The sequence below is a fragment of the Camarhynchus parvulus genome, chromosome 20, assembly GCF_901933205.1.
Source record: "Camarhynchus parvulus chromosome 20, STF_HiC, whole genome shotgun sequence".
Classification (NCBI taxonomy): domain Eukaryota; kingdom Metazoa; phylum Chordata; class Aves; order Passeriformes; family Thraupidae; genus Camarhynchus; species Camarhynchus parvulus.
Window position 1 is genome coordinate 8,125,649 of NC_044590.1, and position 14,830 is coordinate 8,140,478.

The 14,830-nt window shown below is 38.6% G+C and overlaps 1 protein-coding gene across 10 annotated transcripts in view; it reads left to right on the forward strand.

Annotated features, from left to right (window-relative positions):
- Window positions 1-95: 95 nt before the first annotated feature.
- Window positions 96-14,830, forward strand: part of ZMYND8 (zinc finger MYND-type containing 8) — a 49,030-nt gene continuing 34,295 nt past the window's right edge. For 4 of the 10 annotated variants that reach the window (XR_004061329.1, XR_004061330.1, XM_030963317.1 and 1 more), the window contains exons 1-2: window positions 196-447; window positions 10,127-10,197. Coding sequence is in view for 8 of the 10 variants with exons in the window: in XM_030963317.1 (XP_030819177.1) it covers window positions 404-447; window positions 10,127-10,197 (115 nt within the window). In the remaining 2 variants the exon portion in view is untranslated. The other 6 variants (XM_030963318.1, XM_030963323.1, XM_030963324.1 and 3 more) reach the window with 5 other exon arrangements.

Consider the following 14,830-nt stretch of genomic DNA (forward strand, 5'->3'; position numbering starts at 1 on the left):
CAGCCAATCCCCTGGCGCTTTACATGCGGATTTGCCGGGGCAGCCAATCCGGGGGCGGCTTTCATGGGGAAGACAGATCATCAAGCCCAAGTGCCAAGCCCTCCCTGCCCGAGTACTGAGAGCCTGTCCTCCATGTTTTATAAGTATTGACATAACACTGTGTTAACAATGCATCCACAGAGGTAAGCCTTGCTTTTTACATTGCTTTTTCTCTAAGACCTATGAGTTGTGGGTTGAGAGTGTGATTCTCTGTGATTTCTCGTGCAAAACTCACACCACAGCACTTATATTAAGTTGGAACTGTTTAAATTTGCTTTCTTGGGTCACATGGTTAGTAGCCATTAGCCACAGCTTTATTTTATAGTCTGGCAAAGCCTTGGCATGCCTGCTTCTTCACAGGAGGATGGTGTTTTTAGAGTTTATCAAGATCCTGGTATTCCAAAGGAGGTTTGTGTCTCTGAGCAGTTTGCCAGCACTATTGTCTGTTGTGTCACATGCCTGCTGGAGAGAAAATGGAAGCTAGGGAGCAGATGCATTTAACTGCCCTACAGGGAGTCAAGCAGGGATAATGGCAGACAGAAGAACAGGCAAGTTTACCTTTCTAAACAGTGAATGGAACAGCTAAGATAAGTTATCTCTGAGAAAATATGGGATTTTTAAAAACCTAGGCATCAGCAAAAAGTGCTAATGGCAGATTGTAGATATTGGGCCTAGGTGGTGGTGTGCTGTTGCATCATGTTTTTTATGCAGCTTATCTTAACTTAAAATGATTATTGAACCTTTTTTCTTGCAGGAGTAGTTAATACAACGCTTTTCTCTTTCTGAGGGACAATGTATGGTTAATATTTTGTTCCTTTAAAAGGGAGTTTTTATGCTGCAGATTTTGGAAATGGAGTGCTGCTCAGTAAAACGCAGCAGTGCATCTGTTTACAAATCTGATGCTTTATGGAAAATGTTTTTGAACTGTTAGTTTTCTTGTTTTGCATAGTTCAAATAAACTAATGCAACTTTTATCTGTGCCTTTTTGTTTTACATTGTATCAGCCACAGTTCTGTGTTGTGGAGTCCAGAAGATATAAAATCATGTGTGGTTCATGACAGTAGTACATGTTGTTCGTTCTTGGGGTTTTTTTTCCCTTTTATTTTTTTAAACTTTTGGTTAAATGCTACGTAATTATTTCAAGAAATTCCTTTTTGATCAATTCCCAAATCTGCCAGCCTGTTGTGTCTCCTTAACTGGAAAAATGAGATGGGTGCTTGAACAGTTGGTAAGTAAGCAGCATGCTACTCTCTGAACATTTTTAATACTTTTCCAAACATTTTGTTTTTACTGGGTCAGTCAGTGCAGTAGATGAAGTGATGTTAGTGGTTAGTCATATAAAAGATCAGATTTGCTTAGCGTCCATTTTAAGGGACTTGTACATGTAAACTGCTCTATTTGATTGCACTGTTTTTCTGATAATTTGTCTCTAAATTTTGAAGCTTTTACTTCCTGTTTACCTTAGGCCAGTGAAAAATATTCTACTTGCCGTTTGTTCCTAGATCATTAATTGCCATGTTTGCAGGGTAAAGTGCGTTTTCACCGTTCCTTGGGCTTTTCGGGTGTGATGAAAGTGCTAGTGCTCAGCAATGAAGTGACCTTATGAAGTAAAGTAAATAACACTTAATGAGCATATGTTTCTGATACTATACAAAGTATAACCTCAGACAAGCTTGCTTGGTTTATAACTAATTTAGAAACATTTTGTGCTCTTTATAAAGATTTTAATTGTAGCACCTGCATGCTTGTTTGAACAAGCTGTTTTTCAGTGATCACCAGGGCTGTTACAAAAGCAGAGGAAGGATGCTCTTTTGTGCTTTTAATATAATTTTTGCACTTGTTTTAACAGTCCATACACATTCATTATTTTAGGAAAAAACTGAAAGCTAGGCTGGCTTTGCAAATAAATGACTGTGCTGAGGCACAGTGCATGCAAACTTTTATAGACCCTTGCCATTTATTTGGTAACGTTCTTTTAGCATAGCAATTTACCTCAGCTTACTTGTTTACCAGTATGAGTATCTTACTTTGAATATCTCACTTTGGTTAAAAGCTTTCCTTCCCCCCCTCAATATTTCACCCCCCAATCCCCTAGGATTAGATTATAAGAATGTCTAGTTTAATTTGAAACCTGGAGTACCTCTGAATTTCCTGTGATAGTATTTCTGTATGCAATTTTAATGCATTTCTCAGCATACATGAAAGTGCTGACATAGCTAAGAAGTTATTCTGGTTTTTGTTCTTCAGTTGCTAAAAAACAGAAATTACATTTGGACACAATTTTCCTAGTAGTAGTTTATACATGTGAGCAGTTTACTTTCAGCCTTTAAGAGTGAACAACATAATATTTGTTTAATGTGAGGAAGCAGGGGTAAGTGATCTGCAATCAGAAAGCTTGTATTAAAATGGCTCCCACAGGTTTTGTTAAACCAGGATCTGTTTCAAATCTGCACCTCCAGACACGCTGCTGACAGTGAAGCGCATTTGTGTGAGCTGCCCTCGTGCATGTAATGAAACAGAGCATCGTGAGTCTGTTAAAAGTTCACTATTTTCAACCACTGGAGTGTAATTCTTTTATAGCTCACAAAAAACAAATGTCTGCATTGCAGCAAGATGTCTGAGGCAAGGTAGAGACAGCAGCGTTGTGCCTCGGCTCAGCCCAATGGCGCTGCTCCGCCAGCGCCGGAGCCAATTGCCGCAGCAGGCAGGTTAAAGATTGACAATTGCAGTGGCAGGGCTGAGAAAGGCCTTCTGGAAATTTCTGCCATCTTTGTTCCATCTAAGCAAAGCAAATTCAGCCAAGCTGAAGGATTTCAGATGTATATATTTTTTGGTGCTTTGTCAAGGTACAGTGTTAGCGCTCGCTTCCCTAGGTTGCGTAATAAGCTGTTTTTTTCTGTTCAGGACAGATGGAATGTGGGTTTTTGTTTTAAGTGACAGATGCAGGGAAAAAGCACGTATGCTTTCTCCCCAAGATTTTACTGGCCTGGATCTTGTTACAATCACAATTAGACAGGACATGTATGAAGCAATGCAGCTGAGGTTTATTCAGCTTGGAGCAAATGGCCATTATTCTGATTATAACTAGCAGTTAATCGTATAATTACACTGTAAGTTTTCTGGCTACTAGAGAGTAATTTGAATTGCCCAGGATGAATATGATTAGGCATTATTATTTAGTGCCAACATCCAGTTACTTTTGTAATTAACTGGACAAAGAATGGAGTGGGGGGAAAACAAAGGAGTGATCTGGATTATAAATCATGGTGAAAACAGTAGCTTTTTAAAAGCTACATGCCTTTTTCATTCTTTGCAGGCAAACTGTTTTACTTGGAAGCTAAATAGTGCTAGGGAAAAGCTGAGTAATTTCTTTAAACAAATGACACTACTTAACATATTGGAAATGAAAAAAATGCAGAGTATAAAACACTCCAAATGTAACAGTCACCCCCCCTCGCAGTAGGTAGGAGTATGAAATGTAGCAGAAAACCTACGTTGCTACTAAGGGAGCATGTAATGAAAGGAACTTCATGCTCAAAAAACAGAAATAGATAGATTACATTACAAATTTAGCCCTTCATATCATGTCCACAGACTTCAATTGGCTTGGCTTCCTGAGCTGTCTTCCATTTTGTGGTATCACTTTTGCTTGAGGTTTTTGTTGTTGTTTTGTTTTGTTTCTGGTTTTGTTGCTTTGTTTCTCGTGTTCTGCCTTGCTTTCCAGTGTATTGTGTTGTATCACTTCCCAGCTACTGTGGATCCAGTAGCTGAAAAGTGATAGCTGGTGGTTAGTTTTCCATAGTGGTGGTACTACTCCAGTATAATTGGTTAAAGGGAGATAAATCTCAGAAGGTCTCATCTCTCTGAAATTCAGGTATTAATTTGGTTTTCCTAAATATCTTGAAAGTTGAACAAAACCTTTGCCCATATGAAATGGAGTAGACAGCAGTTTTCAAATTTTGTTATTTGTGGATCCCCAGTATTTTTCCCATGGGGACTTGAATCCCATTAGAGTGACTTTAAGCCTGTTAGACTAGGTTTGATTTACTTGGTTATTGTCTGCAAACCCCTTTGTGGTGGCACACTGGCTTTGAGGGGTCTGCAGACTGGAAACCAGCAGTAGGCCATCAAGCTTGGCCCTTTAAATTGTATTCAGAAAGTAATTTAAATACATTTGTTAATAAACATGTCTTGTGTTCATGGGTTAAAGACTGATTTAGCCATAGCTACATAGGAAGTGAGTTTCATGTATTTGGTAGTTGTCTGTCATTCTCATGTTAACCCTTTATTGTCTGTTGTCAGAGCATCTGTGCTTCACACTGTGAGGTTAAAACCATGCTGTAACAGGATGTTACCATTCTTAATTCAGCTGATATAAACCTTTACTTTCAAGCATGATTGTTCTCAAATTATATTTGTAGCATCTAAAATCTGTAGCTATTTGCTTGCCTTGCTTGGGCCTCAGCTGTATAGTTTATAGACTTAAAGATGACTGTGAGGCACCAAGGATCCCCCTCCCTCCCCTGATTTTTCTCTTTTGTGCAGCTATTTTAAATGGACAACGAATAAGTGTAAGGTTTTAAAAAGAACTGAAATGTTCTTTAAATGAAAAATAGTTACTTTGCTTGTTATTACAGGTAACCAGCTTAAACATTGCTGTACATAGATATCTGAATGAGCCTTTTGTGTATATTAATTACTTAATACAGAGTCTTATTTACTTAATACACATGGTGCACTTTGCAAGGAATTCTGCAAAAGGAAATGCAAAACATGAGGTGCTCACACTGGAGGGTGAAGCTAAAATTGAGTGATTTCCTTAGTAACCTGTGACTTCACAAATCTCCCTATCTTGTGCCTTTTTAGTTAAACGTTCGGATGTCAGGTGTCCTTTGGTCCTTCTTTACCATTTCTGATATTTAGATGCTGGCTTTGAATCTTGCCCTGCTGTGTAAACAGGAGCTGCTGGTATTGAACAAAGTGCTACCATTTTAGCTCCAGAGCAGGAGTGAGGCAGTGCAGTGCTGGCAGACGCCATTTTAAGAGCCCTGCATAAATAGCATAGCTACCGATGAGTAAGAGACTGTTATAGGTGAGTGCTCATACAAAGCTGCTATTTATTCAGCAATGGCATGCAAATAGTGGTTTTTGGTTTTAAATCTTTTATTGAATGCAGGGTTTTTTTTGGAATCATTATTTAGAATTGCTGCTCACAAATGTGATGCATGAGAGGAAGGAATTATCTTAAAGATAAAATTCAGTTTTAGTGCTTATAGTCTTTAATCAGTTTTTTTTTTTGTTTTGTTTTCTTTTAATTAAAAGGAAAAATGAATTCCAGAAATATGTAGTTCTTGATCTGAAATTCATGTGTTATTCCCTGATGTAGATCTAGATTGTGTATGTGGGCATTAGCTGTTTCGAGTGGTTTTCCATATCTGTCAGTTTTTCTTGGTTAAATGTCAAGGTGCAGTAGTTCATCTGCAACTTTTAATTGCTCTTTGTAGTTACTATGGATTAGAGCAGCTTATATATTCTTGTAGATGTACATTTTCTCAGGTAAGTACTGCTATTAGTAAAGGAATGATTTTCCTGAACAGAAAAGTCAGTGTATAATTCAGGGATATGAAATTTGAAAGCCTGAATTTTATATTAAAAAAAACCTCACCCTCTTTTCAGTTTGATAGAGAACATATTTAAAAAATAGGCAGCTGAGTTATTTTTCCATTTTTACCTAAGTAACAATAAATCCTGTATGTTTTCAATCCTTTTTTTTTCTTTCTGTGCCCAACTCTCTCCAAAGGAATAACCTCCACCCCTTCTACCCTTATTCAGACATGCTAAGCTAGTTTGTATGAAACCAATTAGCTTAACATTTTAGAAAACAAACTTTTGTTGTTGTTGTTGCAAGTTTTGTCAATATGAGTAGGGAAGTTTTAAATGATTAATTGGTTTTCTGGTCATTTGACAGGGAAACTGGCAAAGCTTAAATTTCAGTTGTGTTCTTAAAACGTGTTTCTCTGTGTTCATTCATCTTAATGAAGAAATAAGAGTAGCTTTCAGAATTACATAAGCTATTTGTTGTATTCATTTAGGTACTTAACTGAGTATATTCCAGTATAATTTCTGATCTGCAGCCTCAGAGCATCCCATTCATACATGCATGACAGTAACACATGCTGGCTGAAATAGCTGCTCTGAGCCCTGCAAAAATGAATTCTCAAAATAAAACTCTCTAGAATAGTCTACTTGACCACACAGTTATTGTTTCCATGGAATGAGATACTTGTTTTTAATTATTTTGCTGCTGGTCTTAATTGTCTTTTTATTTTATTGTGGGTAGTAGTAAGGTAACTGATTAAGAACCTGTTTTTCTTGAATTATTTAATTGGAAATCTTTTGCTAATATCTGCAGTTTGGAAGTTTTGTGCTTTATAAAGCATTATCAGAATTTTCCTTGTATTGGTGGGAGCATGCAAAGGTGAAAAGATGTCAGCTTTAGAAAAGTTACTGTAAACTTGGTATGAATTGCTGGTATGTATTTATAAACTTGAATCTCAAAGATGACCACTGCAGTCATCCCTGCCAACATTCCAACAATGTCATGCTGTGGAAGTCATTATACATTACAGCAAATAAAGCAATGGGAGATGCTTTTGAAGAGCTGTAAATGTTCAGTGTCATTTATAACTATGTCTAACAACTTTTATTTAACTGTTCCTCTCCAACATTGGGATTTTTTTTTTCAGAACAGTCTCTGTGGTTTTTTTATATACTGAAATGTTTGTGCCCTTAAAAGATTAATTAATTGCAGAGAATATGGAGATGCCTCTGTTCCTCTGAGGCTCATGTTTCATAGTGTAGTAGGTAATTGCTGGATTTTGTGTGAGTGTAGGGAAATGTGCTCCTCCGTTGCTGAGGAAAGTGGAGAACCTTGCTATCAAGTGGAGAATGCAGTTTTGACTGCTCATTTATACTTAAAATCTTTGGGAAGGTGTTTTCAGGCATCCTTTATGTGATGTGTGCATCCCTGCCCATGGCAGGGGTTTGGAACTGAATCATCTTTAAGGTCCTGTCCAAGGCAAGCTGTTGTATCATTCCATGATTCTTTGTATCAAGATTTTGCAAGATACATTGTTCACCTTACAAGTGTTTCTGAAGATTTTTTTCTTGTTTAGAGCTCTATTGCAAGAGCACTTTAAAGAGTGATGGAGGAAACTGACTCAGTTTCCTAAATTAAGCTCGTTACATGAGCGGAACACATCCTGAGCTGAAAACCCTGCTGTGCTGTCACTGATGAGTAGGACTCCTGCCCTGTAACCCTCTGCAGTGCTGGGTTTGGGTCCAGGGGCACAGAACACCCTCAGTCACTCTGAAACATCTCCTGGTGCTTTGGTCAGGGAGGTGGGAGCAGTTCCTGCTATGGTATTGCCATCACTCCCATTTCTCAGCTAGGATTCATGCACAACTCTCTGGATTGTAATAATGATTTGTGCCAACTACTGTATCTTGCATGTTGTACCATGTTCCCCTGAGGTTGTTTTAAACAAAATGACCTGATAGATGTGGGTGAGTCTGGAATATTATGATTATATATTATATATATTATATAATACTAATATGATATATATAATAATTATTATTATATATTAAAGCAATATAATATTATATATTGCTTTAATGTAACTTAGATGTGAGCTGCTAAAAGCTGCCCTTTTCTCCCTGTGTGGTTCTCTCCCATTTTCTGCATGTCCAGCTGCACAGTGAGCTACATTCCAGAACTGATTTGGATAAAATGGTCATGATTTCTGGAACAAGAAGTTAAGGAATGGGGAAACCATTCCTTTCAGTAGCAGCTTATGTAAAATGAGCATAAGTGTTCAACCTGAGTCTTGTAAAGCCTTGTATGTCCTAGTCTGTGTCTGGAACTGGACCTGTATTTTAGAAGCAGTTAATGTGCTCTGCCAGGTTACTCCAGTATTACAGAATTACTGGGTATGAATACATCTTTACCTGTATCCATTATTGATCAGATATTCCTGATGTTTTAAAAATATGGAGTTGGTTATAGTTTGGCAATATTGAAATAGGATTTTATAAAGAGGAACGGGAAGGAAAAACCTCCAGTACAGCATTGGAAGAGAACAATGAACCCATCCCATGAGCCCATCCCTTCCCTTTGCTTAGGAGAGGAACAGGCAAAGGCAAGTGGTGCATGAAATGTTTTGGTGTCTGCAGGCCACTGCCAGCTCCTCTTTGCTGAGGCCCCTGGGAAAGGGTGTGACAAATGTGCAGAATAATTGATCTGCCCATGCATAGTAAATGTGTGAGCATTGTAGTATGGTTGGCTGTGTTGTGCATTTAATCTGCCCATGCAAAATAAATCTGAGAAGCATTGTGTTACAATCAACTGTGCTACACATTTACCATAATTCTGGTCACATGGGTGCCTTGACTTGCTCCTGAAATGATCAGAGTAGTCCATGAGTTGGGAGGTAGATGCTGGTAGAAGAGAAGTTCCCTTCAGTGTTTTGTGACTTTAAAGAGCTTCTTTCATAAATTATTTCTATATCCAAATGACAAAGAATAATGATTTCTGTCTTTTGGGGTACTTCTCAGCTTTGGGTTTTCCATCCATTGAGCTTGGTGAATTTGTATATAAAATTTCTGCTGACATAACTGTACTGTTTGGAACTATGAAAGGCATTGCAACCCAACCCCTCAGTAGCTCACAGTTATTTACAAGTAGTTTTGTCAAATAGCAAACTAAAAAACCCTTCTGCTGTTAAGTTTTATTTTGTTAAGGAATCTCTTTTAACTTATTAGCAGGAGTTTTGTTATGGGTATATAAACTGTTTGTCAGGCTGAAGAGTTTCTCTGTGTAAATGTAACCAAGTCCTCACTATTGTTTCCGAGCTCTGATGAGATGTCTCAGGCAGATTTATACACAGTGGCAGAGGCAAAGGTCTTCAGCTGCCCTCTTGGCCCTGTCCCTGGAGCTGGGGTGGCTGAACCTCAGCCCACTCCATAGCAGCAGAAATTCATAATCTGCCATATCAGTGCAAACTGCTATCAGCAGCAACTTCCATTAACAGACTGAAGGGTAAATTGTCCCTGTACAGGAGAGGATCTACGTCCCTCATGGCTGCTGTGCTCTGGTGAACACTGCAATACCTGCCTGAAGCTCCAGAAACCCATTTGTCCCCAATTTGAATTTGGGTTTTCTTCAACATTGTGTGTTTTCTTTTGCCTTTCATCTAAGGTAGTCACATCTTCAAAACTGCTCTGTAACTCTGTGTTCATTATGTTCATTTTTCGTCTCCCTTCCTTCTTCCTTCCCCAAAGTAACTTAACAAGCCAAATTGATTGAGTTGTTTTCTTGAATGGCATCACTTTAGAATATCACAAGTAGAATATCACAAGTCAGATGTACTTTGTAATAGTTTAATCCTGCCTGGAGCAAATGAGAAGTGACTGTGTAAGATTGAATGGTAACAACTCTACACTGTTTACTCTTTACAGTTAATAATTGGTGGAATTGTATTGCCAATAAATTATAAATATTCAGTTTTCTGTTATACCGTCTAGTTCCAAAATACTTAATTTTTTTATTTAATTGTTTTAAAAATTACATTTTACCTTCTAATTTTGCAAGTTTTTCTGTGTTGCTAAGTCTGTTACTTCAGCTAATCTGTTCACAAATGCTGATGAGCATTTAAATGTTGGCAGGCATCTGTCCCGTGGTTTATCTGAGATTAGAAGCTGCAAGGAACAGAATTCCTGTTTGTCTGTCACATACACACAGTTCATACATACATTGCCATAATCTTCAGTACATGTTACAAGACTGTCTTTGGTACAAAAATGTAATTTTTGTGCTTGATAACTTGCAGCATACCTGGATTGTTTCTCGCTGTGGTTTGATTAATGTATCCAAATGTAGCTCTGGCAAACAGCAAACCTTTCATTCCATCAGAAATTTTAATGTAGTTGTGTTTAACAGTGTTGGGTTGAACTTAATGGATAGAATTTAGTCATGGGATTAATACAGTCCATAAAGTGTTCTAATTCACCTTTTTGAATCCTGCAGCTTGGCTGAAGAGGAAATAAAGGCAGAGCAGGAGGTGGTGGAGGGGATGGACATCTCCACTCGATCCAAAGGTGAGTAAGAGGAATATTTCAATTAGTTTCTACAACACAATTATTTGTAAACCAGGATAGTGGAGCTGTATCATCTACCATGAAGCTACTCTTGACTGGAGACTCAAGATTCACTGTATTTTTTACAATGACTGTATGTCAGGAAGTGTTTAAATTTTTCCTTGTTTTTCATTATGTATTGACTCTACACACACAAATATTTCAGTGTTATTTCAGGTTTATGAATAACTAAGGTTAAATTACCAAAAAACAGCAATCTCTTGTATCACTTATCATGGCTTCCTTTAAAGTAGTACTTCTAGATTGGCAAGACAGGAGAAAGTAGTAGTAGCAGCAAAACTATTAAGGTAGTATTTCCTACTGTAATGAATTCTTTTTTTTTTCTAAGAATAAAGAATCACAGTAGCATTTCTGTTTCCACAGAAATTAGTCCCCTGAGCAGTATGTATTTCATGGACATTCATTCCTGTCCATCTCCTTTTGTACTTGCAGTTGAGTTTACCTGAAAGCCATTTCTCTAAAACAGCAGCAATAGTTACTACCATTCTTTTAAAGTTCTGGCACATACCCAGGTTACTCTTCACATTCCTACAGCAGGGCTCACAAGTCTGCTTAGCTCTGAAAGTGCAGGTGGGATTGTCTTGAAGGCATGGCACAGATCATCTGCATGTTTTCTAATGAGGCAACTTGGCTGGATAACATGGTTATAAAATTGGATTCAGGTCTTATTTGTACTAACAGTAAATTTCTTGTTTCAGTTCTCATGGTATGGTTAGGTGAGGTGGTGCAGGTGATCTGACACCTCAGAAGAGATACATTAGCTCCTTTTGTCCCTTCTCCCTGTCTTTTTCTCCCTTCTCTCCTTCTGATCTTGTATGTCAGTCTCCACCACTGGACTGCTTTCAATATTTACTTCTCTTTGTATTTCAGTTTTCTAAGCCAGCAGAAAGTAAATGTTTTTGTTGCTTTAATGATTGCTACTGGCTGGGGTGAGCTCCCAGCTCTGCACTCCACTTACTTCCTTTGTGGTGCTTGTCACTTCCCAGCCACTTGAACTTTCTAACCAACTTAAAAGCTGAAACATTTTTCTGCTGTTGTAGTGACCAGTTTGTTTGTGGAAGAGTTTGATAACATAGGAACTTGGTATAACAGACAATGGGGGTTATTAGATACATTCAGCTGCCCATGAAATCTCATCTTTATTTCTGCTTAGAAGCACTGGCCCACTTTCTAGTACTAGTAAGAGTCCTGCATGCCTTAACAGAGCTAAACTATTACTTATGTCACTCTGATGTAATTAATGTCTAAAAGACACTTAAAAATCTGATGTATACTTATGTAGATGTTTACATTTTAGTTTTGGTGCTTTAATCAGCCACAAACAGGTGCATAGGCCATACAAAAAGTTTCTATTTCCTCATGGTAGTTGTAGTGCTGCCCTGACCTCAGGATATGTTGTTTCAGTGAATTAAGCCCACAGAAAACTTTTTGCTTTTTGTTTGGTAGGGTTAAGATGAAGCTTTTTAGGACAGTGGGCTGATTTAATATCCTGGTTATTGAAGAGGTCAGTCTGTCATGTCCCAGCCTTCTCACACACATGATCTTGCAGCTTCCCTTGCACTGTGGGCTCTTAACAATTAGAAGTGGTCAGTTCAGAGGGATTTAACCTGGCAGAAAGAGACTCAGGTTTTCATACTGTTTACTGATTTTGCAACTCCCTGAACCAGCTGATGCCAAAGCCAGTCTCACCATGGTGCTGGTTTAGGTTGACCCAGGTTGTCATTGTGTGGAAGCCACTGGTCCATGCATAGATGTTCTCCTAGTGCTGTAAATACCAGTGGGAGTGATGTAAATGGCATTTCTGTGTCACCATAGTGGAGATAAAACTTAGCAAGTGTTGAATCACTTTAATAATAAGGGAATTGGTATTTGTTTAGCTAGATACTGAGTTGCTTTAGCTGGTTTGTTAAATTTAACATGTATGTTGATAAAACCCCTGCCAGTACCACTCCAAGGACAGGAATAACAACCACCCACCTCAAGCCCTTACAGGCTTGTATTTTTTCCAGTGAAGAATGTGAGATATAAAGAACTCTTTAGACTTAACTGTAAACCATTTCTCTTTGTTGTATACCCAACCTAATCTGTAAATTAGTGATATAACTTTATAATAGTTGAAAATATAGTTTCTCACATAAAATAAAGGAATCATAAATGTCATCTCCAAGAGCTGGCCCCATTACATGCCTGGTGTAATGAATCTTTCTGTACTCCTGTTATTGGGACTGAAACAAGCTTCTCTGATACTTCAGTGCAGTATTTCTGCAGCAGAGAAGTCACAAACCAATATTTCCAAACTGTTACTCTGCTCTGTGCAAAGCAGAAAAAGTGCAGCAAAGTTCTCAAGTGGTGGGATGTTGGCAGCAATGTCTCCACTTGCAGCAATTAACTTGTGCAGAGTTTTGCTTTGTGTGTTTTGGAAAGGGTATAGATGAGGAAGCTGACCCTATCTAGGCAAATCTGGTGGGGAGCACACAGCTCTTTGTGCTTTGTTTGGGTTTTTTGATGTGTGGGAAGCCTGTGCAGGAGATCAGTCCATGGCACTGTACAACTTCAGCCTTGACCTTGAGCAGCAGATGTGCTGCAAGTCTGTAACCTGCTTGCCAGCTATGGTTTGTACAGCTCATCTGAGGCTGTGTCTAAAGAAAGTTGTAGGGAAATAAATTTAATTGCTGTAATACCAATTAGCCTGATGCAGACCTCCTCATGAACATTCTTGTTTTGGTGTAAGCAGTTTAATTGCTATAATTCAGTTGCAGTTCAGTTGAAGCTAAACTAAACCTTGCATTGTTTAATCTGTAACATGGGTCTGAACACAGCCTTTGAATTGGTCTGGGTAACATGGTGGTTTCAAAGCAGCCTGAGCTGGTCAAACTGCTCAGTGCAGCAGTTTTATCCACTTCCTTCCATACCTAAGCTGGCAGGAAACTAACTGAACCATAAGACATGAACAGTTTTCTACTAGTTCAGTGTGCTGAAACAGCTTGGTGGACTGCCAGAAGTGGTGTAAGAGGGAAGGCAGGAATACAGCAGTTGGGTGCAGGAAGTGTGGAGCTTTGTTAGCAAGCATTGAGACAGGGCTAAGGCTGGAATGAAAGCAGAGCTGAAAGCCATCACTGACACTTCTTTCTTTATATTGTGATAGCTAAAGCAAGTCTGTAGCTGGTCAGGGCTGTGGAGTCCTACATGTTCAGCTGCATTTCTCTCCCCTTCTCCTTTGCTGGCTGTAATGCTTCTGCTGTTGCACAGTCAGCTGTGTCAAGCAGCTGATCCAGCAGAAAATTGATCATTTTTGTTGTACCAGATTTTGCCTGAATCATGAACTGATTAACCCTCCTGTTACACAAAGTGCCTGTCTCCAAAAAGTTGTGGGGAGAGATAGCTGGTAAGGTGGGAAAGAGAAGCAGAGTTGCTCTAGCAGTTATAGTTTATATCTGCTTATAAGCTGTGCATGTGCAGCCTTGTTAAAGACAAGGTTTTAAAATACACTGCTCTCTTGATGAGAACAAGAAAACATGGGGCATCTGAGAACTGGAAGTGGGAAATGGCAGCTTAAAAAGAATCCAAAAACAGGAGTCCAAACTAAGGAATCCAAAAACAGAAAATGGAGTGAACAGAGGATTGCTCTTTAGTGAAGGAGAGAGGCTGTGGATTACATGATTTCATTTTGTCCTTTGTATATGATATATTAACATGTCCAGCAGAAACATCTTACTATATTTCTGCTCCAGCCTTATGGACTACTTTTTAACCTTGTTTATTAAATATTTCAAGATGGGGTTGCAAGGTCTCTGGATAAATGTCTAAGCATTTCCAGGTTGTGGTTTCAGTGCAAATTCTGTCTTTGCTTGTACTTGTTCTTTTTGGACAGAATGAACTCTCCACTGGGTGTTTTCTTCCTATTAACCTGGAGGAATTTTTTTTATAAAATCCTCTCTGCTAGTTTAACTTAGCTGCTAACAGTACCAAGCTGTGGCAGCAGATGGACTTCCATGTAGGTTTTGATGTATTTCAGCTGATACTGGCACCATTGCCTGTTTAGTGCCCAGTCAAAAGGAGCTCTTTAACTCTCCTCTTGCCATCATCAGTCATACATCTCTTAGATTGCCTTTGCATCTCTGCTGGCTCTTAGGACTTGGGTGGAGAGGTTGTTTTCTCACTGAACCAGATTACTGGGGAGTTGAGCAGATGTTGGACATTGCTGGGAGCAGCCTTGCCCCAGTAGGGGCAGCTGGTTATTAGATGGTCTTAGCTTGGCATAAAATTATATGCTGAGGCCTTACTGCTTAATGGGGAGAATTCTGAAATTTACAGGTTTGGAGGTGTTTTCAGGTTTGTGTTAATGGCTTTGGTCTTAGGAGCTCCTCTCAGTGGTAAAATATTCAGATAAAGTGAATATAAATACAAAAGTGACTAATTAAATGGAATTCTGAGAATGCATGATACATTTTGTAACAGTTTCAAAATACTACATCTCTATCAGCTTTCTTTGTAGTCATGCCAAGTATTTAATCACGCAGAGATGAGATTCTTACTCCAGTGTGAAGCTGAGACTCCTGCAGGGAACAGAAGT